We start from the raw sequence: 27,698 nt of genomic DNA on the forward strand, positions 1-27,698 counted from the left end.
CAGAGAGCACCTTGAAACTGGAAATTTGGGGTTGTTGAGAGCAGGGGGGATGTGAGATCACCCAGCTGGCACTGGGAGCACCACCCAGCACCACCCCAGCGGGAGCGACTCGTGCACGGACAGGAGGCGACTCTGTGTCCGCAGAAGGGGGTAGGGGCTGGACCTCTGCCAGGAGAACCCATCCCAGGACAAACCTGGGACTATTTCTTGGCAGAATCTGTGGTGTTGCTGTGTGACCCGTGGGTGTAAAGGATCCCTTTGCCTACCAGCCACGGCGATGAGGTAGGAGCTGTCCCTGCTGCTCATGCCCAGCGTCCTGGCTCTCGCCACCAGGTGGAAGAAGGGCACGAAGTAGGCCAGGTGGCTGAACAGGAAAGACCACGTGAAAATGAAGAAAACGGGATCCTTCAGCGGGGAGAAGTCCAGGAGAGGCTGAGAAGGTTCCTTTTTGGTGGCTGGAAGGGGTTTGTGGCTTCTCTTGGCCTCGGTGGATGTTTCTGAGGAGGAGCTCTCCAGAGTGGGTTTCTGGAGCCTTCCCAAGGCAGATGGATTTGCTGGATCGGAGACATCTCTGCCATGGGGCATCACGAGTCCCTCTGTGCTGGGAGCCTCCTGTGCTCTGAGAAGCTGTAATTCCCTGTGAGTGCTTCCAGCTGAACATCCCCCAGGAGTTTCTGGATCCTTCTTTTCCATTGAAGACCCCCGGTCTTGGTTTTCAGCAGATTCCCGAGGCACTCGGGGGCTGACGGGCCACAGCAACATGCTGGAGGGCACCAGGTTCAGCATGATGCCTCCAAAAATCAGGAGAGTACCTGAGGGAAGGCAAAAAGCATTTTGTTCCCGGATTGAAAAGGGAGGAGCAGCAGGAAATGGCCTTTCTAGAGCAGGGTGTGGTTTCCACTGACCGTGGAGAAAGCTCTGCCATCACAAAGGGTTTTGCCTTCTCCTTATGGAGGAGTTAACAAAGCAGGGATTTTTGTTCATGTTTTTCTGGAAGCTGGAAATTCATTTTGCTGCGATGCACACAACAAACCCAGAGCTGCCTCTGAGATCTGGGAGCTTGTTTTGCTTTTCCTCCTTTAAACCCATGATGGACCTCTAAGATGGTCTTGAAACACTACACTAAAAGTAGGCATTTCTGGCTTTGATTTCTGAGGTCTGCGCTTTGCCTCTGACTTTAATGAGTGATTAAGTGTTTAATTATTAACAAGATGCCCCCAAACTGTCCTAGAAGAGGCAGAGTTGTTCCTCGGTGTGTTGAATTTTTAAAAAGAGCCTCTTACCCTGCCCAGATCTCCCCAAACGCCCTCTGGGAGCTGGTGAATCTGAAGGAGCAGGAGATCCCTCACCTTGCCAGCCGTAGAACTCGATGAGGAGCTGAGTGAAGGGAGCCATCAGGAACGTCAGCCCCATCCCGGAGCGGGCGAGGGCGTTGCAGAAGGCCAGGCGTGCCCGGCAGCGCTTGGCCGTCATCACCGCGCCCGCCTGGTACAGGCAGGCGAACCCCATCCCTGTGGGAAGGCTGAAACTGAGAATTCCGTGCCCAAAAAGGGACTCCTGCTGTCGGGATTCTGTGTCTTGCTATCCCAAGGTCGTGGTCCCTGGCTCTGCAGTGTTCCTGGGCTGAAAGGGGGGATTTGTGCTGTGGCAGTCAGGGGTCGGTGAGATTTGGTGGGTGGGATTTGGTGTCTGGGGGATTGGAGGCTCTGCCCTCGTATAAGGGATTTTAAAAGGCCAGGATCTGTGTAGGTGCAGGGAAAAAACCAAGGTTAGTTGGGACTGGAATGTTGAAACTGATGTTTCATTCTGAGCATGAAGCTTTGGGAGTTCACACAGCGTCTCACAGAAAGAAGCTGGGGATGCTTTGGCACTGAAGGTTCACAGAATCACAGAATGTCCTGAGCTGGGAGGGACCCACAGGATCATCCAGTCCAACCCCTGGCCCGGCACAGACACCCCAACAACCCCACCCTGTGCACCCCTGGGAGCGGTGTCCAAACACTCCTGGAGCTCTGGCAGCCTCGGGGCCGTGCCCATTCATTCCCTGGGGAGCCTGGGCAGTGCCCAGCAGCCTCTGGGGGAAGAACCTTTCCCTGATCTCCAGCCTGACCCTGCCCTGGCACAGCCCCAGCCCTTCCCTGGGTCCTGTCTGTGATCACCTCAGGCTCCCCTTCTCCAGCTGAACAAACCTTTGGCTGCTCCCCCTCCAGACCCTTCCCCAGGCTTACGGCTGAAGGAGCTGATTTACTCATTATGCCCAGGGAGTCTCACCCAGGAGGAATCCCATGGAGAAGCAGAGGAAGGGGACACTGGTGGCCTGAGTGCTGAGCAGGCAGCCCCCGGCCACCAGCCCGGCCCCGAGGATGGAGGTCGGCCGCTCTCCCAGCCTCCGGCACACCACGGCCACGAGCGGGGCTGCAAGGGAAGGAGGGACATGTCTCAGGCTGAAGGTGACAAAAGCTGCTTTGGCAGGGCTTGGGGACCTGATTGGGACCACTGAGAAGTGGTCCATGTGCAGCCTTGGGAGTCAGGGGGTGATGAGGGGTTTGGGATGGGTCAATCTTCAGGAGAGAGACTTCCCCAGTACCCTGGGAGCTCAGGGAATGGGGCAGGGAAGGAGGCAAGGCCCAAACTTTCAGCTCTCCTGAGTCTCCTTCCCAAATCACACCATGCCCAGCGGTTCCAGATTGTCCCACAGCTGGGACAGGATTGTTGTTTGCTCTGGATCCGTGCAATAAACCTACAGTGACATTCAGAGGATCCCAGAATGGATTGGGTTGGAAGAGTCCTTAAAGCTCATCCAGTGCCACCCCTGCCATGGCGGGGACACCTCCCACTGTCCCAGGCTGCTCCAAGCCCCATCCAACCTGGCCTTGGACACTCCCAGGGATCCAGGGGCAGCCACAGCTGCTCTGGGCACCCTGTGCCAGGGCCTGCCCACCCTCAAAGGAAAGGATTCCTTCCCAATATCTGATTTCTTCCCACTATCCCATCTGAATGACACAGGACCCTGTGTTTAGACCACGTTCCTGCTCAGACACGTGTGAGTACCAGCCACGTCCCGTGTGGAGCAGTCTGGGATCTGGGAACTGGATCCACAGCGGATCCTCAGTGCCCCCAGGTCAGATGGAGCCAAGGCTGCAGCACTGCTCCAAGCCTTGGGAATGCCAGCTCACCTCCCAGGAAGCGCAGGGAGGACATGATGGAGCCGATCCAGCTGACCTGCTCGGAGGATCCCCCGATCTCCTCTCGGAAAGCCACGAAGAAAATCCCAAAGGTTTTGAGCATCCCCATCACGAGCACATTGACCTGAATCGAGAGGGGGTGGAGGTGAGGTGCCGCAGGGGACTGGGAGGGAGGAAAAGCTTTTCCTTCTGCTGCTTTTGTGGTGGTGTGGGAGAAACAAACTGGGGCACCTGGACCGGTGTTGGGAATACCAGCAGTGTGGGCTGGTTGTGGCTTTGCTGCAGTTTGATCCCAAGAGATGCTCAGAAAACCCTCAGCAACACTAGAGCTCAACTCTTGGAGGATATTTTTGCCTTTTAAGTTGCTTTTTAGTACTAAAGCAATAGTCTAAATGGATCAGTTGGAGATCACTGGGAGTTGATGAGGGGATGAGTGGAGCAGGCATGGATGTTATCCGGGGCGCTTTCCCAGGATTTCTCTGCCACAGGGGCAAAGGACAGACAGTTTGTGTCCTTAATTTTAACTCCTGTTGCCTCCCTGGTGGCCGGTGGTTAATGATTGGCAGTGAGTTACTTGGGGTGGAGTGGAAGTGGGGGAAGCTTTCCTAGCTGGGGGGATGGTGCCTTCTTTACAGTCAGACTCGGTGACCTTAAAGGTCTTTTCCAAGCTTCACAATTCCTTGATTCATTACTGGTGGGAAGATAAAGCCTGGAGCACAGAGAATTAGTGCCTTTGGTGCTGAGGTGCCTGGTCCTCCCAGAGAGTACCTGAGTGTGTGTGCTGCTCCCTGGCTCCCCTCTCACTGCCCAAGGTGGGATCGTGCCCTTGCCAAAGGGACAGGACACCCCTGTGGGGTTTGACACCCCCGTGGTGATGTGTTTGAGTAAAAGTCATCTTACTGTGGCAAGGGAACCCCCTTGTCCATCACTGAGACGTCTGCAGGTGGCATTCCATAGGGAATGGCGGGGCTGGACTGTGCCCTGGCACGGGTGGGCTCGGCCTGTCCCATCCTCTGAGCGAGGCTGGAGACTTTCCCCCCTGCCCCAGCTCCAGGAGGGTTTGGTGCATTCCCTGCTTACCAGGAAGAAGTGAAACACCACTGCCCACGCCCGCCCTCCGCCTGCTGCTGCGCTGCCTCGGCTCTTCCCAGCTGATGGAGCCTCCAAAGCCTCCGGCTCTTCATCCTCCTTCCTCTCCCCTGCCGATGAGAATGTCAGGGCACATTGACACCTTCCACTGCTCCTGTTGCTTCAAAACCATTCCCGTGCCAGCAGTGCTGCCGTGGAGCCCCGTGGCTGTGGCACCCCCGTGGCTGCCAGCACCACACGCTGCACTCAGCCTGGTGATCTTTCACCAACCTTTTCGACAATTCCACCTTATCCCTGTCTGGAAACAGTTTCATTTCCTTTCTCGTTCCCACCAAATTACTGTAACCACTGCGGCTTTAGCGGTGGGCAAGTCCTTAGTGCTGCTTCAGCAGTTTGGGTTGTGCCAGAAGCCAGGGGGTCTCCGTCTGTCTGGATCCACCTTGGAGCTCTCCAGGAAGCTCTTCCTACTCCCTCTTTTCTCTGCTTGTTTCCCTTCCATCCTCTCACCCACCCCGTGCCTCTGGCAGAGGCAGGATCCTGCCCGAGGGAGCAGCTGGACCCTACAGCAGTTGGGGATGATGATTCTGGAACTTTTCCTTACCCCCTCGCTGCTGCATGCTGGAAAATCCTCCCCGGAACCGTCAATAGCCAAGAGGAACCTCTTCAGAGTCTCTTCATTTGCTCCAGAGATGAAATCCCCCCTTCCTGACTTGGCACCCCAGAGTCTGCTCCTTCATTCCCATCCGATGAGGATGATGGTGTCGGTCCTGAGCAGGACATGGAGCCTGGCAAGCGCTGGGGGGACAGAGCCCATCCTCCTCCTCCTCCTCCTCCTCCTCCTCCTCTCTGGGGGCAGAGCTTGGCTTGTGAGGCCCCAAGGCCGGGAGTCCCTCCCCTTCCCAGCTGGGAGCAGGAAACCCGGGGCGTTTGGAGCAGAAATCCTGTTGGGAGGGAAAAGGAGGGGGAGCCTGCCGAGTTCTGACTCCGGGGAAAGCTCCGGATGTGGCCAGAGCAGAGCAGGGGTGGACTGGAGCCAGGCCTGGGGCTGCCGGTGGCTGCAGAGGAGCAGGGCCCTGTCCCTGCCCGTCCTGCACGGCTCTCAGCCCGGGAAACTGCAGCACCGAGGATGGGATAGGCTGGAAAACTTCTGTGTTTTCCAGCTGGACAGAGCAGCCGCGCTGCTGCAGCCCCGGGGCGGCGCTGGGGTCGGAGCGGGATCGGCGTCGGCTCCGCGCCTCCACTGCGAATCTGCCCCAACTCCCGGATAAACAGAGCCCTGCTGCTCCCTGCCCTGCTCTCGGCTGAGCTGTCACCCCAGTCAGCATTCCTGAGGTCAGGGAAAACTGGGAGCACTGGGGGATTGTGGTGCTCTCTGGTTTCCTTTGCCAAAGCTGCATCACTCCGGATAAATGGGAGCCTGTGGAGGAGCTCTCCCCACAGCAAGACTTTTCATATGTACATTGAGCTTTATTTGAGCAGGGTGAGATTTGTACTGAGCGTGGTTTAAGGGCTTGAAAGAGGGGCAGGGGGGAGCTGTTGGATGCCCAGGGGGAAACTCCAGCTCCAGCTGCTCCCAGCCTGGCGGGATGGAGGGACAGGGGAGAAGGACTCCCCAGGGCCACCACAGAGCTTGGCTATGCCAAGATCGGGGCTTTACTCCAGATTGAGACTGAGCTGGATGGGAGCGTGGAGCCTGGCCAGGCAGGGGCTGCTCCTGTGTGAGCCTGTCACTGTCACTGCTCCGAGGAGTAAAGTCAGAGCAGTGACAAGGGCATTTCACTCTGACTCAGTGCAAGCTTTACCTCATGCTCTGCTGGGAAACTTCCCTTCCCCTTCCTGCAGCTGCAGCCCGGCTCCTCTTCCCTCCCCAGCACACGGAGCCATCGGAGTGCAGCAGCTTCCCAAGTCCTTTTGCAGGATTGTTTCCCTGCCTGTTTCAAATCTTCGAGAGGCAGAGGGACCTGGATTTGAGTGTCTTGGGGTGACACAAGTCGCTGCCTATGCCCAGAAATTAATTCCTGTGCCTTTCTATGCCTCTAAACTGAGGATATCTCAGAGGATATATTTCTAAATTTGGCCAAACCGGTACAGTGAGGATGTTCCAAGATCCATTTACAGCTCCCAGGGCCCCGGCAGGGCCAGCACACGCAGGTCTGAACTTCACCCCAAGGCACAGTGAGCAAGTAACTCCCACAGAATGTTTAACTTGAGGAGGCGAAATGTTTCCTAGGAGAAATTCTTTGGAAAGCGTTTGTACCTTTCCTATTGGAGGAGCCCCCGTGAATTCCAATGTTTCTCTACAGAAATGCAAATGAAGGGAGTGGGAGAAGTTACCTCGCTTGGCTTTGGAAACGAAGCACCAGGCCCGGCTCTCCCAGGCGGAGCAAAGAGAAGGAAGGAAGCGTTTTTACAGGTCATTTATTATTGATCTCTCCAACAAATGAGCCCCCTCCCCACAGCCGGTAGCATCTGCTGTAACAGGGGCTGGGGGAGTGCCCACGGTTCATCCTCAGCAGCACAAGGGCTAAAATGTGAGCTGGAGCCCCGGAGAGCTGCCCAGGAGCCGTGAGAGGGGAGGGAGAGCCTTCATCCCAGGTGTGGAGCTCCAAAGGGAGGGTGGTGTGCAGGGAGGAGGAGCCGCGAGCGGAGCTGGTCCCCGAGGCTCAGGACAGCAGCTTGTGCACTGCTACGGTGATGCTGTCGTGCTTCTGGATCATGATGTTCCTGGAACAAGGAAAACGTGCTGAGGGAGCTCAGCTGTGCCAGGAGGAGCTGGCAGGGAAGTGGGAAGCGGGCAGGGCAATCACCGAGCAGCTGCAGCCCCCAGCTCCATCCCAGACCTCGGCTGCTCCATGTCCCCACTCCCTGAGCAGCGTCCCTGCTGCCTCACAGCCTTTGTTACCCACAGGGATCCCGGGAGAGCTACCGAGCTGCAGTGACCACCCCCCCTGAAAGGTTTCCCACTGCTTTTACCTCTCCTGCCTCTTAAAATCCCATTCATCCAACGAATCTGCCTATGGCAGTGCCTGCCTCCCCCCACAGCTTCACTGGCACGGGGCTTCCTCCACAGCTGCCCCTGCAGCTCCAGAGGAGGAGCTGCTCCGGGGATCTGGCTCCGGGAGGCTCCCAGGGCTGGGGGAAAGGCAAAGGCGGGGGGACAGCGGCAGCTCCAGGCTGGCAACTCACCCATTGTCCGACTCCAGGCACACCACGGGCGTGTCAGTGGGGTCGGAGGTGAGCTTGGCTGCCTGCTGGGCCAGCACCGAGATGATGCCAGCGTGCTCGTCCGACAGGGTCCCTCTGCCTGGACAGGGGGGAGACGATGGGCAAAGCCACGTGTGCCAGAGCAGTGCTTGGGGAGAGGCCATTTGCCTCCCCAGGCCAAGGGGGTTCATCCTGCCCCAGCCCATTCCTCTCCCTGGGGGCTGATGCAGTGTCTCCCCAAATGGTCCCTCTCAAACCACCAAAAATCCTGAATTAAAGCTTCGGGAAGAGCCGGCTCCGGGTTCCTCCGAGGCACAGGCAGCTGGTGGCCCCTGGGGACAGCAGGGCAGGGCCCGGTGTGCTCAGAGCGGCGTCGATGCAGGACAAGGCCGGGTACCCCCAGACGGGGAGGGGTCTGGTAGGGCCGGGCCTGGTGCCCCCCTGGGAGCCCTTAGAGGGGACGGGCAGGTCCCGGCTAGAGCTTGGTGTCCCCTAACCCGGTGCCCCCATCTCGGGGAGCCCTTAAAAGAGAATGGGCAGGACCTGCGGCTACCCCGTGGGGCAGTGCCAGGTGCCCCCCACCCCTAGGAGCCCTTAAAGGGGCCGGGCAGGGCTTGGTGTCCCCTAACCCGGTGCCCCCCACCCTCAGAAGCCCTCACAGGGGATGGGCAGGGCCTGAAGCCCCCAGCCCCGGGCGCCTTTGGAGGGGATGGGCAGGACCCGGTGTGCCGCAGCCCCGGGAGTCCTCCTTGGGGCAGTGCCCGGTGCTTCCCACCCCCGGCAGCCCTCAGCGGGCCCTGCTAGGCCCCGGTGCTCTCCCCCGGCCCCGGTGCCCTCCCGCGGCGGCGCTCGCTCACTCACAGCCCAGGTTGAGCCCCTGCGAGTCGGTGCACAGGACGCCCACCACGGCCGGGCTCTTCATGCTGGGGGGAGACAGCGGCGGTCACAGCCGGGTCGGGCCGGCCCAGGCCCAGCTCCCCTCATCCCCCGTGTCCCCCCGGTGTCCCCCCGTGTCCCCCCGTGCCCCCCGGCCCGTACGTGTCCTCCAGGTGCTGCTCCAGCGTCCCCTCCATCGCCAGCGCCGCCACTTCCGCCCCGCGCCTGGCAGCGGCGGCACCACGTGACCTCGCGACGGCGGCTCCGCAGGACCAAAAGCGCTCGGGGCGCGCTCGGCTCCGTGGGGGTGCCCCGGACACCCCAAAATCCGCCGGTCCCGGGCCCCTCCCGGGCCCCGCTGTGCGGCTGCCGCCGTCCCCTCACGCAGGCACCGTGCCCGGATTCGGGAGGACCCGCAGCAAACCCGCAGCCCCAAACCAGCCCGCCCCGCCTGTCCGTTTTCCCGCAGAGCACGCGGCACAGCTGCGATATTTGGGGTTTTTTCCTTCCTTTTCTCCACTTTATCCTCCTGAGCGTGGCTGAGTTGTGTCCCCTCCCTCCACGCAGCACCGCCCGGGATTTGTAGAGCCCAAGGGAACTCAAGTGGGCTTTTAACGATGCTCCTGTACCCCCTCCCCGGCCAGAGCATCCTCTCGCAGCTGGACCACGGCGGGGGATGCAGGTTTGGGGATGCAGGGACACGAGGATACGGCCGGGATCAGCGCCCCTATCCTCTCCCCATGGGGCACAGAGGTGTTAAAAGGGACTCTCAGACCGGTTTTCCATTGAGGACCCCCCCAAAAACCGCGTCGTGCCGGCAGCGGGCGGTGGGAGGGGATTTATGGGGCAGCCCCGGGAGCCCGCGGCACTGAAATGAGGCAGCGCCCGGCCGCGGATCTCGGCTTGTCAGCTCGGGAAATTAAACTGTTATTGAAGGGGGAAGCGAAGTGCAGCAGGGTTTTGATTTTTAAATTTTTTTTTATTGGACTTTTCTTTCTCTGTGGTCAAGCTGCGAGCTCAAAGGGTTTCCAGGGGCTTCCTGCTGCACCCCAGCCCACGGGAACGGCTTGCACTAAAATTGCCTTTGTTTTGGGGCTTTTTTCCCCACTTCTGGGAGGCAACACAGGACACAAATAATACAAATACAAGCACAAATACAAATACAAATACAGATACAAATACAAATACAAACACAAATACAAATACAGATACAGACACAAATACGAATACAAACACAAATACAAATACAAACGCAAAAACAAATACAGATACAAACACAAACATAAATACAAACACAAACACAAATACAAATACCCCTCTGGAGTCGGGGGCTGCCTCCCCTCTGTCCTGTCAGCCCCTTGGCAAGGAAACCTCTCGAGCACAACCACTCCCGAGCCATTCCCGGCTGCGGGATTTCTGCCAGGAGAGATTTTGGATTAATTAATTCAAGCCCAGGTCGGGGACACTTCAGTGGTGCAGCTCTGCATGGAAACCTGGGCTGGGCTGAGGGCAGGGAGTGCTGGGGCTGGTTTTGACTCATTCGATTGGCAATTCAGCACCAGACTGATTCTCAAAAAAACCCCAAAGAGCAACAACAAAAAACCAAAACAACACCAAAAAAAACCCCAAAAAACCAAACCAAAACAAAAAATACCCAAGAAACACCAAAAAAACCCCAACAGAACAAACCAACCAGCCAACCAACCCCCCCAAAAACCAGTAACAACAACAAAACCCGAACAAACAAATAAAACCACCACAAGAGCCCGATCAAACCCATATTTCAATGCCAAACCATCACCTCGGACCACGCTTCCCGGACAGGGCTGCTCCTGATCCCAGATTTGTCCCTGTGCACTGGGTCCAACAGGGACCAGCCCCCAAATCAGCCTCGGGGTGTTGATTCCTCAGTGGGAAAAGCCAAAGGAGATTGAATTCCAAATGCTGGAAAGGAGTCTGAGACCCCAGGGCTGGAAAAATCTGTCCTGCTGGGTGAGAATCCCAAACCCAGCTTTCTTTTGGGGTGAAAAAACCAGAGTTCTATGTCCTGCCCTTGTCCTGAGAAGGGTCTGAGGCACCATCTGTGCCCCAGGCAGGCCTGGGAGCTTGGTCTGGGCAGTCCCAGCCGAATCCAGGATCCAGGATTTGACCGTGGAAGCACCCAGGTGTTGGCCATGGAAGGGTATTTCGATTTTTCTTTGTTATTATTTTTTACTTACGATTAAAATAAACCCTAAAAAGGATTAACCTTTGTATTGCTGGGCTCCCAGAGGGGCTCCATGGGATGAGGAGGGGGGTGAGGAGTGATCCCAGCTCCGTGGGGACGTCCCACGGCCGAGGCTGCAGGAATTCCTTCCCTGTGAGCAGCAGTGGGTGGTTTTGTTTTGAGGCCCCCCAGCCTTGAGCACATTGGGATGTTCTCCCTTGCGTCCTCCCAGGATGCACGGATTTAAAAAATAAGCTGATCATTCCACCTTTTCCAGCTTTTCCAGCCTTTTTATTCCCCCGTGCTCCCAGGAGCAGCTCGAGGTCGACGCGTTGTACTTCAAGCCATAATTCAACATATTTATACGTGATATTCAAATTGAAACACACCCTCAGTACTAAAAAAGACATTTTCCCCTCTCTGCCTCCCTTTATGCTCCCAAATAAATGCAGCCAAGCCTCTCTTTCTGTGGGATATTTGTCATGGAGCCACGCTTTTAGCATGCTGGGCTCTGACGAGCCAGGGAGTAACAACTGAACTTCATTCTTTGGTTTTCTTTCTGATAAAAAAAAAATCACAGACCCTTCATGAAATTCTCCCGTGCACCCGGCAGGAATAAACACGGATATCGAGGTGTGCCTGGAAAATCCGGCTGCGGTGGAAAATCCCCCTGGGAGGTGGATGAAGGAGGGAGGGAGGGAGGTTTTATCCCTTCCCGGTGGTTTTTTAACCTGTCTTTGACACCGTTTGAGATTCAGGTCTCATCTGCTCCTCCCGAACTCATCCCGGGGGAAAACCCGCAGGGTTATAAAGGGTGGGAGGCCGGACCCTGCGGCTCCTGAGCCTCCTCCTGCTCCTCCCCCGCTGCCCCTGCGCCGTCCTCACCGGGCTGAGTCCTGCTCCCGCTGGTTCGCCCTCCTCGCTTCGGGGAGGAGCACAGGGACCGCTGATTTTCTTCATTTTTCTTCATTTTTCTTCCCTGGGTCGGAAGGGACCTCAAAGCTCATCTCCTTCCACCCCCTGCCATGGCAGGGACACCTCCCACCAGCCCAGGTTGCTCAGAGCCCCATCCAGCCCGGCCTGGATGGCTCGGGATGCCCCGGGGGAGCCGTGGGCGGTGACAGGGAGCTGGGATGGAGCCTCTGCCCGTTCCTTTAGAAGCCAGGCACACCCCACACTGCTCCAAACCGAGCCAGAAAGGCTCTGCCGAGCCAGGAGGAGCTGAGTGAATCCCTCCGAGCTGCCCCAGTGCTGTGGTTTCTGCTGGATGAGAACCCCCAGCTCACCGGGATTAGCCCAAAGCGCGGGGCTGCTGCCGTCCTGCTCCTGGAGGATTTAGCAGCAGCATCCCAGCCTCGGAGCGAGCATCCCACCGCCTGTGCCTGCATCCATTTCATGCTCCAGGAAGAAGATTTAATGATGCTGCACCCGCTGCTTGCACAAGCAAGGGCTTCAGAGGGATCAAAAATTAATTTCAGGCATATCCCTCTGGAACCTCGGAGAAGAGCCAGAGGTTTTCTCAGGGCTTTGATCTCACTGATCATTTTTTGGGCCATGACACCTCATTTTTCTCGTTCCTCCCTGCAGGTGCCTTTCCTTGGGAAGTGCCAGCACCACTCCTGCCCCTGCCTGCCCAGCCTCCTGTGCTGCAGGGTCCTCAACAGCCGCTACCGCTGCTCCATCGACTTCAAGAACATCCATTTTTAGGATGATGCTCCTGAAAATTCCACCCATGAGCCCCCAGCTCCTGTGTCTTTCCATCTCCCGTGGCCGCCAGGTGCCCACGGAGCACCCGGCAGCCTCAGGAGTGCTTCTCTGAGGTGGCCAATGTTGTTCTGAGCTCAGCGTTTGTCCTACAGGGAAACTGAGGCACGGCCAGGCCAAGCTGCTCCCACAGGTGGCTCAATCCCAGCCTGGAGCAGGACCTGGCTGGGCCTGAGGGATTCTCTGTGTGGCAAACGGGGCCTCACAAATCCCTTTCCCAAGGTGTTGACTCCTGGATGCTGCCAGTGAGTTTCCACCCCCCTTCTTTGTCTCATCCAGGAAAAATCAAGGGTGAGGCGATTTGAAGAGTGGAAGTGGGTGCTGGGCAGCCAAGAGCTTCCTCATGTGGTGTTTTATCCTGTAACATGATAAAATCTGGGACGTGAAGCTGAGCAGCATCATCTCATCTGCAGAGCAGGGCTGCTGGAGACCTGACTTGGATTATTTTCACACTTTTCAGTTGTGTACAAGGGAAAACAAAAATCAGGGGGGTGGGAAGTTCATTTTATGAGCAGTTGGAGCATTTTATTCAACACCCAAAGCTTCAGTTTCTGCCCAAATTATCCCAAATGTGAATCCTCTGCAGCCCCTCCGTATCCTCGGAGCTGCTTCAGCTCCCTTGCAATTCCTGCTGGAGGAATCAGTTCTGGGATGATAATTCCCATCGTGATACTGCCCAGTCGTGCCCTATCCATGAGTTTTTTCCCTGGCAGCAGCTCTTCCAGCTGCTGATGGATGATCTAATCCGGCCCACAATGAAATCAAATCCATATCGGGTAGCTGTGGGCAATTAAGGAATGGGTTTTCCCGAGCCCTGGGATGGGTTTGGAAGAGTCTGAAGCAGAGCTGGCTGGAGCTGTGTTGTGCCAGATGTGGCTCTTTGGGATGTAGCAAAACATTTTCCAGCCTCAGCATGAGGGTTTGGAGCTTCGCTTTGAGATGAGCAGGGGATATTAAAGGGAATTAAATGTGCTAAAAGTGGTCTCGGATGTGTGTTCGCAGTTCTGCTCTTGGAATCTCTTGTGGAAAACTCGGGTGCTGCTGGAGCTTCTCTCCTGCTGCCTGTGGCAACCCCCAGCCAGGGTAAGGAGAGAGAAATGAAGAGAAGAAATTAAAACTAATCAGCATTTACAGAAAAAAAAAAAATCCACCAAAAAACCAGGTTGGCTTCCTTTCAGGCAGCAGCATTTATCCCAAAGCTGAATTTAGGGGCTGGATGCTCGTGTGTGCAGAGCTGCAGAACCTGTGCAGCTGGGAGCTCCAACAGTGGAGCCAGTGGGGTTTGGGGGGGTCTGGGGGGGTTTTGGTGCTCTAAAATCACTGATTTGTATCTGTAAAGCCCCGGGCTGTGGCCGTGGCAGGCGCTGTGTTCCCATCGCTGGTGAAGCTGTCGAGATTTGGTGTTCGAGGCCCAGCAAAAACTTCCCTGTGCTTGTTTCTCCCCCTCAAAAATGTCATAAATGTGGTGAAAATAAAACACTGCAAAGACCAGGCTGAGTTCATTTAAGGTTGGTTTTTTTTTTTTTAAACATCAGTATTTTTTTGCTTTTTATTTATGAGAGAAAATGCTGCTGTGGGGCTGCTGCATCCCCAGGCGGGCGAGTTTGTGGTACCCACATGTGGCACTGGGAACACCATGGATTGCCCAAAAACCCCCAGGAAGGGGTCTCGGGGCAATAGAGAGAGGGAAAAATTCAGGAAACCCCCCACAATAACTCATAAAATGGCCCAAAAATATATAATTTCATGGTTTGGGTTTCTTTTATTAAGCTGCCTTATTTTATGAGCTGCCTCTGGCTTTCCACAACCTTGGAAAGGGGCAGAGAGGGATGTTAATTTGGGGGTTTTTGCTTAATTTTTGGACATCTCCCAGTGGAAAATATTGCAAATTGTTTTCTCCCAGCAGACTCCACCACAACAAAAGGAAACAAAACCTCTTAGCAGCTTCTTACCATCCTCAATTCCCGTTCTGGAGGGACTCCCCAGACTCCAGGAGTGGGAATTGCCAATCTCCCAGTGGCTTTCAACTACAAGAGGTGACAAATTAGTGGGAAATCCCTTGATTAAAACGAGGGACGACCCCGTTGAAGGAGGAGGCTGTGCTTGACTTCAGACTGTGAACTGGGGGAGTCAGGAGCTGTCCATAACGAAGGTGGTGCAGAAGCTCCCCTTTCCTGCGTCCCTGCAGGGTTTTCCCTGCAATTTAGCAAAACCCCCACTTCTGAGCTGCTTTCAAAGCGCATTTGGGGCAGCGAAACCTAGAAAAGATCCTTTTAATTTCTTCCTGGAGGTGCAAAGCTCCCGCGGGGGGGGGAAGCCCAGGGGGAAAGTCCACACCGCCCGGTGAGCCGGAGCCCCGGGGCTCTTTGATCCCCGGAGCCGCCTTCCCGCCCGGAACGGAGCCAAGCGCCCCTCGGGGCCCCCGCACGGGCGAGTCCCGAGCTCTGTTTGATGTTCTGCCTCCAAGGTGAACCGGCTGCACGAGAGAGGGGTGGGAGCGGCCGGGACACGGCTGGGATGGGAGCAGGACAGGGTTGGGATGGGAGCAGGACAGGGTTGGGATGGGATGGGATGGGATGGGATGGGATGGGAGCAGGACAGGGTTGGGATGGGAGCAGGACAGGGCTGGGATGGGATGGGATGGGATGGGATGGGATGGGATGGGATGGGAGCAAGACAGGGCTGGGATGGGAGCAGGACAGGGCTGGGATGGGAGCAGGACAGGGCTGGGATGGGATGGGATGGGATGGGAGCAAGACAGGGCTGGGATGGGATGGGATGGGAGCAGGACAGGGCTGGGACGGGAGCAGGACAGGGCTGGGATGGGACGGGAGCAGGACAGGGCTGGGATGGGAGCAGGACAGGGCTGGGATGGGAGCAGGACAGGGCTGGGATGGGAGCGGGACAGGGCTGGGATGGGAGCGGGACAGGGCTGGGATGGGAGCAGGACACGGCTGGGATGGGATGGGATGGGATGGGAGCAGGACAGGGCTGGGATGGGAGCAGGACAGGGCTGGGATGGGAGCGGGACAGGGCTGGGATGGGAGCAGGACACGGCTGGGATGGGATGGGATGGGATGGGAGCAGGACAGGGCTGGGATGGGAGCAGGACAGGGCTGGGATGGGAGCAGGACAGGGCTGGGATGGGATGGGATGGGATGGGAGCAGGACAGGGCTGGGATGGGAGCAGGACACGGCTGGGATGGGATGGGATGGGATGGGAGCAGGACAGGGCTGGGATGGGAGCGGGACGTGGCTGGGACGGGAGCAGGACAGGGCTGGGATGGGAGCAGGACAGGGCTGGGATGGGAGCAGGACACGGCTGGGATGGGAGCAGGACACGGCTGGGATGGGATGGGAGCGGGACAGGGCTGGGATGGGAGCGGGACAGGGCTGGGATGGGAGCAGGACACGGCTGGGATGGGATGGGCTGGGATGGGAGCAGGACACGGCTGGGATGGGAGCGGGACAGGGCTGGGATGGGAGCAGGACACGGCTGGGATGGGAGCAGGACAGGGCTGGGATGGGATGGGAGCAGGACAGGGCTGGGATGGGAGCGGGACATGGCTGGGCTGGGATGGGAGCGGGACAGGGCTGGGATGGGAGCAGGACACGGCTGGGATGGGATGGGAGCAGGACATGGCTGAAATGTCACAAACCCGGCACCGCATTCTGGTGATGCACTGAGGTGTGAATATTCCACACCTAAAATAATCACATGGATGGCTTCAGAACAGCAGGGGAATATCCTGTTCTTTATTCTATTCCATTCTATTCTATTTCATTATTCTCTTCTCTAGGGGTGTTTTATTCTAGTCTATAATTCTCTTGTCATTCTATTTATTCTATTCTATTCTAATTATCTTGTATTGTAATTCCATTCTATTCTAATTATCTTATTTTCCATTCTCTAGTCTGCTCTGCTCTAATTAGTCTCTTCTTCACTGGACTTCAGGAGCTTTATGTATTTATATCATATTAAAACACAGAATATATCATTATATTTTTAGGTTTTATAATTCACAGTGTCCCTCATACATTATATATTAGTATTATTACTTTAATATATTTATTATTTCAATAATTTTTTAAAATATTCGTTTTTTGCCCGGAGCAAATTTTTGTCGCAAGGGTGGTTCCTACAATTCATGCTGATGACTTCCCACATTTCAAACCCATCTTGAACTCCTTTCTGGCACCAAGCTGGGATGAGCCTCGCTGCCTTTTTGGCTGCCACGGCCCCAGCCCCTTCCCACTCTTCTACAAACCACCCGGACAATTTCAGCAGAAAAATCATCATGGATTATTACAAAACCATTATAAATTCCTGCTTTACTGCACTGCAAGAGCCACCCCCAACGTGGAACCCCTGTGTGTCCCTGCAGCGGAGGGGACATCCCGGTGCATGGAGTGGCTTTGGCCATAGCACCCTCGCAACAGCGGCAATTCCCACAGGAAATTAAACATTAAAGAAAAAAAAAATCCGTAGTCTTTCCCCTTCCATCCTCAAGGAAACCCAATCTCCTGCAAATCTGGGCGTCTGGAGGGGTGTGGGGCTGAGGACAGGCGGTTCAGTCAGAGCAGCGCCAGCGGGTGCCGGACCCACGTCCCGCACCGCCCGTGCCCCCCGCACCCCGGGGACGGGGGCGGGCCCGGGAGCCGCTATCGCTGCGGCGATACCGGAGCTCTGAGGGGCTGGAGCGCCGCGCCAGGGTCCCGTATCTCGGGCACAGCCCGGCGCCAGCGGCCGTGGGGTCACCTTGCCCTGTTTGCATCCCGCGGCACTCACGGGGTTTGAGATGACGGGAGGGGGGGAACCGGCGCCGAGAAACCCGAGTTAAACCCCCCCGGTGGGGTCACCCCCGCCAGCAGCCACAGGGCCCTTCCCGTGCCAGCCCCGGGGGACATTCGTGTGAACAGAGGTGCCACTGTGCCTGGCAATGGCGTTGGGGGCCAGGCTGAAAGGCCAAAATGATGCCTCAGCTCTGGGGGCTGCAACGTCAGGAGGACCTGGAGCTGCTGCAGCGAGTCCAGAGGAGGTCACGGAGCTGCTCCCAGGGCTGGAGCCCCTCTGCTCCAGAGCCAGGCTGGGAGAGCTGGGAATGCTCTGCCTGGAGAAGAGAAGGCTCTGGGGAGACCTTGGAGACCCTTCCAGGGACTAAAGGGGATCCAGGAGAGCTGGAGAGGGACTGGGGACAAGGGATGGAGGGACAGGACACAGGGAATGGCTTCCCACTGCCAGAGGGCAGGGCTGGATGGGAGATTGGGAAGGAATTGGTCCCGGGGAGGGTGGGGAGGCCCTGGCACAGGGTGCCCAGAGCAGCTGTGGTTGCCCCTGGATCCCTGGCAGTGTCCAAGGCCAGGCTGGATGGGGCTTGGAGCAGCCTGGGACAGTGGGAGGTGTCCCTGCCCACGGCAGGGGTGGCACTGGATGAGCTTTGAGGTCCTTTCCCACCCAAACCATCCTGGAATTCCGTGATTCTCTGCCTGGTCAGGATGAAGGATTTGGGGTGTAAAGGATGGAGAGTTTGGATTTGGGATCCAGTGGGGAGCACGGGTGAGGATCATGGGTGGCATAAGGGAATAGCTCCCCCCGCCCGGTGACGAGTGGCTCATGTTTGCTGTGTCCCTCGGTCCCTGGGTGCCACCTGCCTTGGCCGGGTGCCCAAAGGAGGGGAGGGGGCAGCTCCCGTTGGTCCCGGCTGCTCTTGGCACGGCAGGGGGGGTGGGCAGGGGCTTTATAAACCACCGGGACTTGCCCTGGCTGTCCTGGCAGGATGTGGCTCCTGGTGCTGCTCTGTGCTGCTGCTGCCCTCTGCCAGGGTGTCACCAAGTGGGTCACAGCAGCATCACTGCCAGGGCCACCTGGGCAATGGGAAAGGGGAAATGAGCAACTGGGGCTTTTAACGGCTTTGGGGAGCAGAGGGGAGGTCTGAGGCTGTGGAAAGCTGCTCCAGGGGTGCAAAGAATGAGGAGGTGCCAGGGAATGGGGGTGGTTTCTAGGGTTGTTTTGGGATTTTTGAGGAAATCCCTGACTCAGAGTTTTGGGGGAGTTTCCTGTGCTCCTGCTGCTGGATCAGAACATTGGAGGTGTCAAACACTGCTCGCTGGAGCTGCAGGCAGCAAAATCCCATCTGACTCTTCTTTTTTCCTTGTTGCTTGTGCCAGGCTGCCCTTGGAAAGGGGGAGGAAGCTGAGGGATGTCCTCAGGGAGAAGGATTTGCTGCACCAGTTCTTCCAGCATCACCACTACGACATCGGCACCAAATTCCCACACGCTTTTCCCAACGGAACCGGCGCCGCCACTGAGCCCCTGCTGAACACCCTCGACGTGAGTATGGGCTCTGATCCCCAAGGACACAGCCCTGGGATGGTTTGTGGGATGTCTGTCCCTGTGTCTGTGCTGGGCACAGATCAAACCCAGATCCTTTATCCCAAAGCCTTCAGCTCGCATCCCTCACCCCTCCCTGCCCATGCCGGTGGCCCGGGACAGAGGAATATCCCCCAGGAGCTCTGCTAGGAGCAGGGGGTCTCCATGAAGAAGGAGACCACAAAGATAACAAGCTCAGATACGTGAAGTCACAACAAAATTAAATAGAAAATACAGATTTTTAACTTTTAGTAGAAATATCTGCTAAGTGCCTTAAACATTAAAAAGCTGCAAGCAGAGACCTTAAACACAGCTCTTACTGCAGCAGTGTTACCTCTTCACAGAATTCTTTACTTTAGACAAAATTTGGTTTGGTTTCATGCCTTAAAATCCATCCCTGGCCCCGCAGGTGGAATACTATGGGACCATCTCCATCGGCACCCCCCCGCAGGACTTCACCGTGGTCTTCGACACTGGCTCCTCTGACCTCTGGGTTCCCTCCGTGTCCTGCACCAGCCTGGCTTGCCGTGAGTAGGAGCCGGCTCCTGCTGCTCATCCCGGGTTTATAACGGCTCCACCAAGCCTGGAAGTTGGGGTGACATTGCCGGGGCAGAGGGGATCGCCCAGCTGGGTGCATGGAGGGCAGTGAGCTGGAGTGATGAGGATTTGGGGTGCAGGACCTGCTCAGAGCTGCGTTCCACAGGGGACATGATTACTGCTTGGTGCCGCAGTTCCCCCGCCTGTGCAAGGGGGATGGGAATGCTGGTGGATCCCTGGCTGCTGGAGAAGGGGAAGGATGAACAGCAAATGCTCACAGCTGAGTTATCCCTGAAGGCAGGATAATAAACAGCAGTTCAGCAGGGCTCCTCTTCCCACACCTCCCTGAGGCTTGGCCTCGCCCAAAGCTTTAATTCCGTGTTTTTCCACTCATCTAGAAACCCACCGGGTGTTTGATCCCTCGCAGTCCTCCACCTACAAGAACACAGGGCTGAGTCTGTCCATCCACTACGGCACCGGCGAGATGGAGGGGATCGTGGGCTCCGACACCGTCACCGTGAGTGTCCCCATGGCTCTGCTGGGGCAGTGGAGAGCATCCCACCCCCTAAAGCTGATCTGCTGTTTGCTAACCAGGTGACCCAAGCAGGACGAGCTGTCCTGCAGTGAGTTATTCTGGAGCCGTGGGGTAACACTGGGCTGGCTCCTCCCAGCTGCCAACAAACCTCTCACTGTTAAAGTGAGACCTGGCCGAGGGAGCTGGGTTTGTGAGTGACCCTCACTTTACAGCTGTAAAAGCCACACCAAACTTCCACAGAGCAGAAATCTTCTACACCTTTTCCTGGACATGTGTGGAGTTTCTCCTGTGAGAGGGGACGCTGCTCCACGGTTACTCCACAGGGACGAAGTGATCTGTGCACGTTATCGTTGTTTTGGTGGGAAATCACTTTCAGCTCCTAATCAATGCTATTCCTTTTGCCAGCTGTAGTGCAGGTACCTTGCTATAGCGCACTGTTTATGTTATGGTGTAACCTATCTGTGGTTCTTCAGTTTTATCCTGTGCAGTAATTCCCATTGAGATCTTCCATCCATTATCTTTTGTCTGTTCGCTTTCTTACTAAATAACTTGTCTTTCATGAAATGCATTTGATTTGCCATCATTAAAACTTGCGGGATGAAGTTATCGAAGAATTTAAACCCTCAGTATCTGAGGCTGAGATTGGATCCAGACTCCTCTCTCTGAGGAGGGCTTCAGAAAGCCAGGGGCTCTCTCAGCCCCTCGTGCCTCGGTGCCTGGGCTTCTTTAATAACTTTGTCTGCAGCTCCCACTCCACCTGCACCAGGGGATCCCCTGCTCTTCTGCCCTGGATCAACTCCGGTACCCAGTGCCTGCCTCAGGCCTCACGGGCCCTCCCTGTCCCCAGGTGGCCTCTCTGGTGGACACCAACCAACTCTTCGGCTTGAGCACCGCCGAGCCCGGACAGTTCTTTGTCGATGTCAGATTCGATGGGATCCTGGGCTTGGGATACCCAAATCTGGCTGCCGATGGGATCACGCCAGTCTTTGATAACCTGGTGAACCAGAGCTTACTGCGGGAGAACCTCTTTTCTGTCTACCTGTCCCGGTGAGCCTTGGGGGCCTGCGGGGCCGGGGAAGGGGGGATGCACCTCGTGCACGTTGTTCGCTGGTGGCTCTGGCTCATCTTTGTCACTGCTGCCATCAGATGTCGTGTCTGTGTCACAGTGTGCAAGGGCTGGGCGCCAGAAGCCTCCCCAGAGGGGTTGTGGCTCACTGGGAAAGAGTTTCCAGGCACGTGGTTCCACCACGGCTCCCTTTCTCTGGCCACGCTGCTGGGCTGGGGTGTCGCTGGTGAGGAGGGCGGGGAGGTGACACAATCAGCGCCCCACCCTTGGGGACACACGGCCCTGCACTGAACCACACGGCAAAACCTCCCCTTGTTTTTCTCTCTGCATCATCCAGTGAGGCAGCAGGGAGCGCGGTCATCTTCGGGGGCATTGATGAGTCCTATTTCACCGGCCCCATCAACTGGATCCCCGTCTCTTACCAGGGCTACTGGCAGATCTCCATGGACAGGTGACAAATCAGCTCTGCTGCTCTCTGGTCGCCTCAAACCATTGCTTCTAAAGTGACCTCGGACCCATTGCCACCAGAGGCTTCCAGTGCCATCCACACCCCGGGGCTGAGGGATGCAGAGGGATGGGGGACAAACTCCATAGTAGTTTGTAGTACCCAAAATGAGGATGCTTTGTGCCTGGGGCACAGCCTAGTTCCTGTCTTGTGATTTAGGAGATGACTCTGGTGATGTGGAGAGCAAAATCGTGGGTCAAGACCTCCTTTGTTGGGCTCGAGTGGGTCCCAGCTGCTGGGCTGTGTTCAGTGCCCATGGCTGCAATGGTGGCTGTGTTCCCAGCTGGCTCTGCAGCTCCAGAAAGGAAAAGACTCACAGGCAGCCCTTGGAGTTGCCCAGCTTTAACTCATATAAAAGAAGTTAAAACCATCCCTAAGGTCCATCTGGTTGTTTCACAGCCCCTGGTTCCTCTCTCCCCACAGCATCATTGTGAACAGCCAGGAGGTTGCGTGCGCTGGTGGCTGCCAGGCCATCATTGACACCGGCACTTCCCTCGTGGTCGGGCCACCCTCGGGCATCAGGAGCATCCAGAGTGCAGTTGGGGCCAGGCAGGGCACGTATGGAGAGGTGAGAGCTCGCCCTGCTTGCCCCGGAGGCTCCTGGCACTGCAGAGCCCAGCCAAGGCTGGGTCACCACCCTCTGCTCATGGCAACCCTGGCAGAAACCCCCTGGGACACTCCCAGCCTCTGGTTTATGTCAGTGAGACAGAGAATCACAGAATGTCCTGAGCTGGAAGGGACCCACAGGGATCATCCAGTCCAACCCCTGGCCCGGCACAGACAACCCAACCATCCCCCCCTGTGCACCCCTGGGAGTCCAAATACTCCTGGAGCTCTGGCAGCCCTGGGGCAGTGCCCATTCCCTGGGGAGCCTGGGCAGTGCCCAGCACCCTCTGGGGGAAGAACCTTTCCCTGCTCTCCAGCCTGACCCTGCCCTGGCACAGCTCCAGCCCTTTCCTGGGTCCTGTCCCTGCTCACAGAGATTGAAGCTGTCCCTCTGCTGCCCCTTGGGAGGATGTTGAAGACCCCAGTGAGGTCTCCCCTCACTCCTCACCCTCTGAACGTGTTTCCCTCCTAAGAGCCCCTTCCTTCCCCCCTGCAGCACAGCGTGAACTGCAGTTCCATCGCTGCCATGCCCGATGTCATCTTTGTCATCGACGGGGTCCAGTACCCTGTGTCCGCCGTGGCTTACACCGAGCAGGTAACCGGGAACCAGCTGGTCCTGGCTGCAGGAGTCTCTCTCAAGGTCCTTCTGCTCTGTCCAGTGGCTCTGGTCACCTTGGCTTCTCCCATCCTCCTGGGAGACAAGGCATGGATGGCCACGGGCCTCCAGAGCAGCGCAAGAGGAGAGACCAGTCCACATTTTCCCAATCGCCTTTTCATGCTCAAATGCAGCACGACCAAGGATCTTGCATGAGCAGCTTCCAGGACACCTCTGGGGACCTCTGGATCTTGGGAGACGTCTTCATCAGGGTGTACTACAGCATCTTTGACCGGGCCAACAACCGTGTTGGGCTGGCCAAGGCTGTTTAAATCCACCATGATGCCGGCGGTGGCGAGGTTTTGTCTGCACCCGGACCACAGCCACGGCTTTTGGCACAAATAAAGTGTTGATGGTTCTGAGCTGGTGGCTGCATGTTTATTTCCCATGGAATGGCAGGAGTCAGGAAGGAGCTGATGGACACCAGCTGCTTTGTGGTGGCCAAGGACCATTTGGTCATCGCAGTTCTGCTCAGGGCCTTTGAGAGCGGTGATCGCTGCTGGGCTGAGGGGTGGAAGTCAAGAGTGGATCTTTTATTGGGGCTGCAACAACTGAATGATTCTGTAACCCCCAAATTTCCACCCAGGGAGGCTGAACTCACCACCCCAGACACAAACCATCCCAGAGCAGATCCCTACAGACCCACAACCGCGTCCCACCAGTTCCTGTCCTGGTAGATCCCCATCCCTGAACACAGGGCTCGTTCCCACTTTCCCTGCATGGTGTCTGACAGCCCAAAGCCACCCCAGGGCAAGAAGTCCCTCAGGAGGATGTGGCTCAGCTGGAGATTTCCCTTGGACCACCCAAGAGAGCAGGAAAAGGCTTTCACCCAGTGCCTCCCATGGCGAGAAGCACAGAACCTGCACAGTTCTGTTTTGTGAGGGAAATCACCCCATCCATATCCAACCCCATTAAAAATGGAGGCTGCCTCTTTCCCCAGGAGCAGCTGCAGTGGAATTGCTCAGCAGGAAGCCGGGAGAGAGATCCAAGTCCCTGCTGTGTCTTCATTTCTGCGGTGCTGAGGGGCGAGGGACTGGTTGTATTATTTATTGGTAAATGAGGCTCCATCACTGGTGGGGCCTGGAGATTCCATGCCCAGTGGGATGTGTGGGGACGAGATCCAGGCAATTGGGGCTGGAAATTAATTATTCTCTTCTGGCACTGTGTAAAAACTGAGCTGACTGTAGAGGAGGATGTGATGTGGGACGGTGGGAGTGTGGTTCACTCCCCTCAGCTCCCCGGGATCGCACATCCCTGGGTTTCCCAGCCCCAGCTGGTGGGAATCTCCTGTGCCTAAGCACAAGAGTGACCCAGCCCCGGATTTTGGGCACACGGGACTTGCCCTCAGCTCCATCGCAGGAATTTTCTCACTAAAGAAATGAGGTGGATGCAGTGGGAACCGTGACTGCGAGGGTCAGCCACCCAGGGACCAGCCCTGCACGATGGACAAGAGCTGGAGGAGCAGCCAGGGGCTGGAGCTGTGCTTTCGGTGAGCGGGGTGCGAGTGGGATGTTGCTCCTTATTCCAGTGTTGGGGTTTTAGTTTAGTCTTAGGTTTTCCTGTTAAAGGAATTTTCTCCCATATGCATGTTGCTAGGGGACAAATAGCTGTACTTAAGAAAGACAAAAAGGGGAGTGGGGCGGGCCTGGCTACTCTTTTGTCTACACCTGGGTGTGGGGACAGTTCGCTCTGAGCGTCCGGAGAGAGAAGCTGCAGAGAAAGGAGCTGCTGCTGCTTTCTTTTTGGCCGTTCTTTCTTCCTGCTGGAAGCAACGCCGGGACCCCAAAAGCCGCTTTCCCTGCCCTGCTGGAGGCCGAGCTGTGGCTGTCCTGCCCCGCTGCTGCTTCGAGCTTTCGCTACGCTGTAGCCCTGCTCGCCCTGCCTGCCTGGGCCTCCGTGGTTTTTCCCATCTGGATACATCTCGCCTGCCACCCGGGATTTGCGTTCGTCCCTGCCATTCCAGCCTGCTGTTCCTGAGAGTCCGGGATCGGCTGCCCAGGGGTTTGTGAAGCCTTTGTTCCATCCCTTCCCGGGATCCCGGGGCACCGGTGCCGCGTGCTCCCCGAGCTCGCTCCGGAGCGCCCCCTGCAGCCGCGGGGGAACCATCGCACCTGCCCTGCTCACCGGGAGCCGCCAGCGCCCCTGCCGGCTGCGAGCGGAACTGCACCCGAGGGGAAAGGGCCCGACAGCCGAGAAGGCTGGCACTGGGTTTGTGTTTGCTGTTACTGCCAGAGTTGTTGTTGTTTTGTTTGACTCGTTATATACATATATATATATAGTAAAGAACTGTTATTCCTATTTCCCACATCTTCGCCTAAAGGCCCTTGATTTCAAAATATAATAACTTGGAGGGAAAAGGGGTTATATCTGCCACTTCAAGGGGGGCCTCTGCCTTCCTTAGCAGACACCTGTCTTTCAAAACCGAGACATCCAGGCAGGACCAACAGTCAGGGGGCAGTTCCTAAACCCTCCTCCTGCGCTGGTGCTGAGAATTCCCGGCACACGGCTTCCTCCGTGGGAATCCTGGCCAGCCCTTCCCACACCTGTGCTCACATTCCAATGAAGGAATAAACCAAGGAAAAGCTTCCAAGCGCGGGTTGGAGCGCAGGGAACGCGTCGGGACTGGCGGTGGCAGGGAAATGCCGATCCCGGAGTGCCACCTCGTGGCTGCGCTGCCACTCCCGGAATGCCCCATCCCGAAAGTGTCCAAGGCCAGGTTGGACGGGGCTTGGAGCAACCTGGGATAGTGGGAGGTGTTCCTGCCCGTGGTAGGGGGTGGAACTGGATGGGCTTTGAGGTCCCTTTCAGTCCAAACCACGCTGGGATTCTCGGGAATTTCAGCTCAAAGGAGGGAGTCACTCCTACCTGCAAATCTTTCACACCTGGCCACAGGTTCTGTCTTGCTCCAAGGTTAAAACATGGCCAGGACACCTTTCTGATAAAGCAAAGGGGGTTCTTGTCTTCTTTGAGCTTTTCCTGAGGCAGTAATAAAAAGTTCGAAGAGGGAATTCAGCCTCTGTGCTGAAGGACCTGACAGACTGTCTCATTAGGGTTTGACTTGGGAACAGGACAGTTACTGAGGGCTTTTTTTGGATTTCATGGAGCTTTGAGCTTTGGGCCTGTGTTTGGGAAGGGAAAAAGCTGCAAATGGTGCGGGAAAATGGGGTTTCTCTCAGGTTTTTGTCAAGCACCAGCTGAGTGTTGACACTGGGAATTCATAGCCTGGTTTTCCTCCTCTTTCAAGCAAATTGGAAATAAATTGATGTGTCTAGAGAGGTTTAATGCCTCTGACCTCATTCCCATGGCATCAATCAGGGATCCCCCCTGGACCTGGCCTCTCACAGTGGATGGTGCAGAGTTTGTCGTCATCTCACAGAGCTGGAGATCTGTAATTATCTGTTTTCCAGAGAAGTCGTGGCTGCCCCATGCCTGGGACTGTCCAAGGCCAGGCTGGATGGGGCTTGGAGCAGCCTGGAACAGTGGGAGGTGTCCACCCTGCCCGTGGCAGGGGTGGGATGGGATGAGTTTTAAGGTCCCTTCCAACCCAAACCAGTCTGGGATTCCGTATTGCCCCATGTCTCAACCCTCCCACACACCATTCCCAGCTGGAATTGCGTTGCCATGGAGCAACACAAAGCCAGGAACAAAAAGCTGAGTCCAAATAAACAATATTTTCTGCATGCCAGATTTGGAAGCATTTATTCTTTTATTTGAGGATAAAGTTTACAAGTTTATAAGAATCAGGTTGTCCATCCGTCCACCCATCCATCCATCCCAGCACCATTATGGTCCATGTTTGCAGGGGGAGTGGAAATGTGCTCATGGCTAATCAGGCTGACTATTTCCCAGCCCAAACCTTCTCATCAGAGTTTTTTGTGGTGATTTCCCAAGGAAAAACCACGAAAAGTGCTTCTGATTAGAGAGGCTGGGAGAGAATTTGGGGAGGGGAGCAATAAAAATACAAAAGAATGGGAAAATTCAAGTTTTCTGGAAGGAAAGGAGAAAGAAGCTGCTATGAAATAAGAATAGTGATGTGGAAGAGCAGCTGGGGAGAACTGAGGGGTGAAAAGAGAGGATCTGGGAATGTTTGGGTGCTGTTCCCAGCTGTTCCCAGCTGTTTCTCCTCCAGCTGTGCCCAGCTGTGCATTCTCCAAGCGTCCCCACAGATGATGGAACTTGGACACAGCGGGAAGGAGATGAAATAGCTCTGACAGTTTCTCCTGTCCGAGATGATGGTGTGGGGTTTGCAAGAGGTGGGGAAAAGGATGGTGGAAGGATGGGAAAAAAACAACAGGGAGAGCAGGTGATAAGTGGGATTTGTCCCAGAGGGAAAAGGAATTGCACTGGTCATGCCTCAGATCCATCTCCTGGGGTGCAAAACACCTCATTGCAGAAAGACAGTGCACAAAATCCCCTAAAACCAAAATAAAAACCCCCTCCCACCAGGACTGTGGGATTTCTGCTACAGGGAAAATCCCGAACCCACATTTTCCAACAGACCAGGAGCAATAAATCTAATCCCTGTTCCACCACTGCTTTCTGAATGAGATTGCACACCAGGGATGCTGGCACGCTGTGTAATGATCACGGGGATCCATCAGGAGATGAGACATCCATGCAGCAGGTGTGGGATAGCAGAGCAGATGACACACTGCACGAGAAGCTGGGATTTTAATGGAGGCAGAAACATCAGAAAAAAAGAAAAAACAAGAGTCGAGCGAAACAGGGAAGTGGGAACAAAATGTTTTTGTCAGAAAACCTGCTGGCATTGGAGAGAATGGCAAAATGAGCGGTTGCTGGCTGCTCCCATCCAAAGTGCCTCTGGAAATTTGCATTTTTAGGAAAGCAGAAGTGCCTTGTTACAGCAGGGAGCGGAGCTGTCAGGAAATGTTGGCTCTCATCGCTCTGTGCCCCCTTTGCAGCACCAGAAGTGACAGTAAAAGCTACAAGGTCACAGTGGCTCGTCCCCAGGGTTGTTTGTAGACCAGATAATGAGCGTTTGTTGCAGGAGGAACCCCATTCCCTCTCTAAGAGCTCAGTTTTCCAGCAGAAACCCCAGCGGGCTTTGAGCCGCGGTGCCCTGGACCTCTCATGTGGCTG

At 56.2% G+C, this 27,698-nt stretch overlaps 3 protein-coding genes across 12 annotated transcripts in view; 1 reads left to right on the top strand and 2 right to left on the bottom strand.

The window, feature by feature from the left end:
- Window positions 1-5,287, bottom strand: part of SLC16A4 (solute carrier family 16 member 4) — a 12,768-nt gene extending 7,481 nt beyond the window's left edge. For 2 of the 10 annotated variants that reach the window (XM_048327697.1, XM_048327696.1), the window contains exons 1-6: window positions 4,876-5,284; window positions 4,266-4,384; window positions 3,177-3,309; window positions 2,272-2,415; window positions 1,284-1,511; window positions 195-812 (exon numbers count right to left, since the gene is read on the bottom strand). In XM_048327697.1, coding sequence (XP_048183654.1) covers window positions 195-812; window positions 1,284-1,511; window positions 2,272-2,415; window positions 3,177-3,309; window positions 4,266-4,384; window positions 4,876-4,891 — 1,258 coding nt within the window. In that variant the 5' untranslated portion in view covers window positions 4,892-5,284. Of the gene's footprint in view, window positions 1-194; window positions 813-1,283; window positions 1,512-2,271; window positions 2,416-3,176; window positions 3,310-4,265; window positions 4,385-4,875 lie in introns of all 10 variants that reach the window. The other 8 variants (XM_048327703.1, XM_048327695.1, XM_048327698.1 and 5 more) reach the window with 8 other exon arrangements.
- A 1,390-nt stretch (window positions 5,288-6,677) lies between these two features.
- Window positions 6,678-8,625, bottom strand: LAMTOR5 (late endosomal/lysosomal adaptor, MAPK and MTOR activator 5). Its single transcript, XM_048327971.1, has 4 exons — window positions 8,517-8,625; window positions 8,340-8,401; window positions 7,461-7,578; window positions 6,678-6,998 (listed from the first exon to the last, which is right to left on the bottom strand). The coding sequence occupies exons 1-4, from the start codon at window positions 8,549-8,551 to the stop codon at window positions 6,938-6,940; spliced, it is 276 nt and encodes a 91-aa protein (XP_048183928.1). The 5' UTR covers window positions 8,552-8,625; the 3' UTR covers window positions 6,678-6,937.
- Window positions 8,626-18,101: 9,476 nt separating this feature from the next.
- On the top strand, window positions 18,102-22,870 carry LOC125337914 (embryonic pepsinogen-like). The gene is made up of 9 exons (XM_048328166.1): window positions 18,102-18,157; window positions 18,493-18,655; window positions 19,104-19,221; window positions 19,630-19,748; window positions 20,614-20,813; window positions 21,170-21,283; window positions 21,761-21,905; window positions 22,440-22,538; window positions 22,733-22,870. The coding sequence occupies exons 1-9, from the start codon at window positions 18,102-18,104 to the stop codon at window positions 22,868-22,870; spliced, it is 1,152 nt and encodes a 383-aa protein (XP_048184123.1).
- Window positions 22,871-27,698: the final 4,828 nt, after the last annotated feature.

This window comes from Corvus hawaiiensis, chromosome 24 (assembly GCF_020740725.1).
Source record: "Corvus hawaiiensis isolate bCorHaw1 chromosome 24, bCorHaw1.pri.cur, whole genome shotgun sequence".
Lineage (NCBI taxonomy): Eukaryota > Metazoa > Chordata > Aves > Passeriformes > Corvidae > Corvus > Corvus hawaiiensis.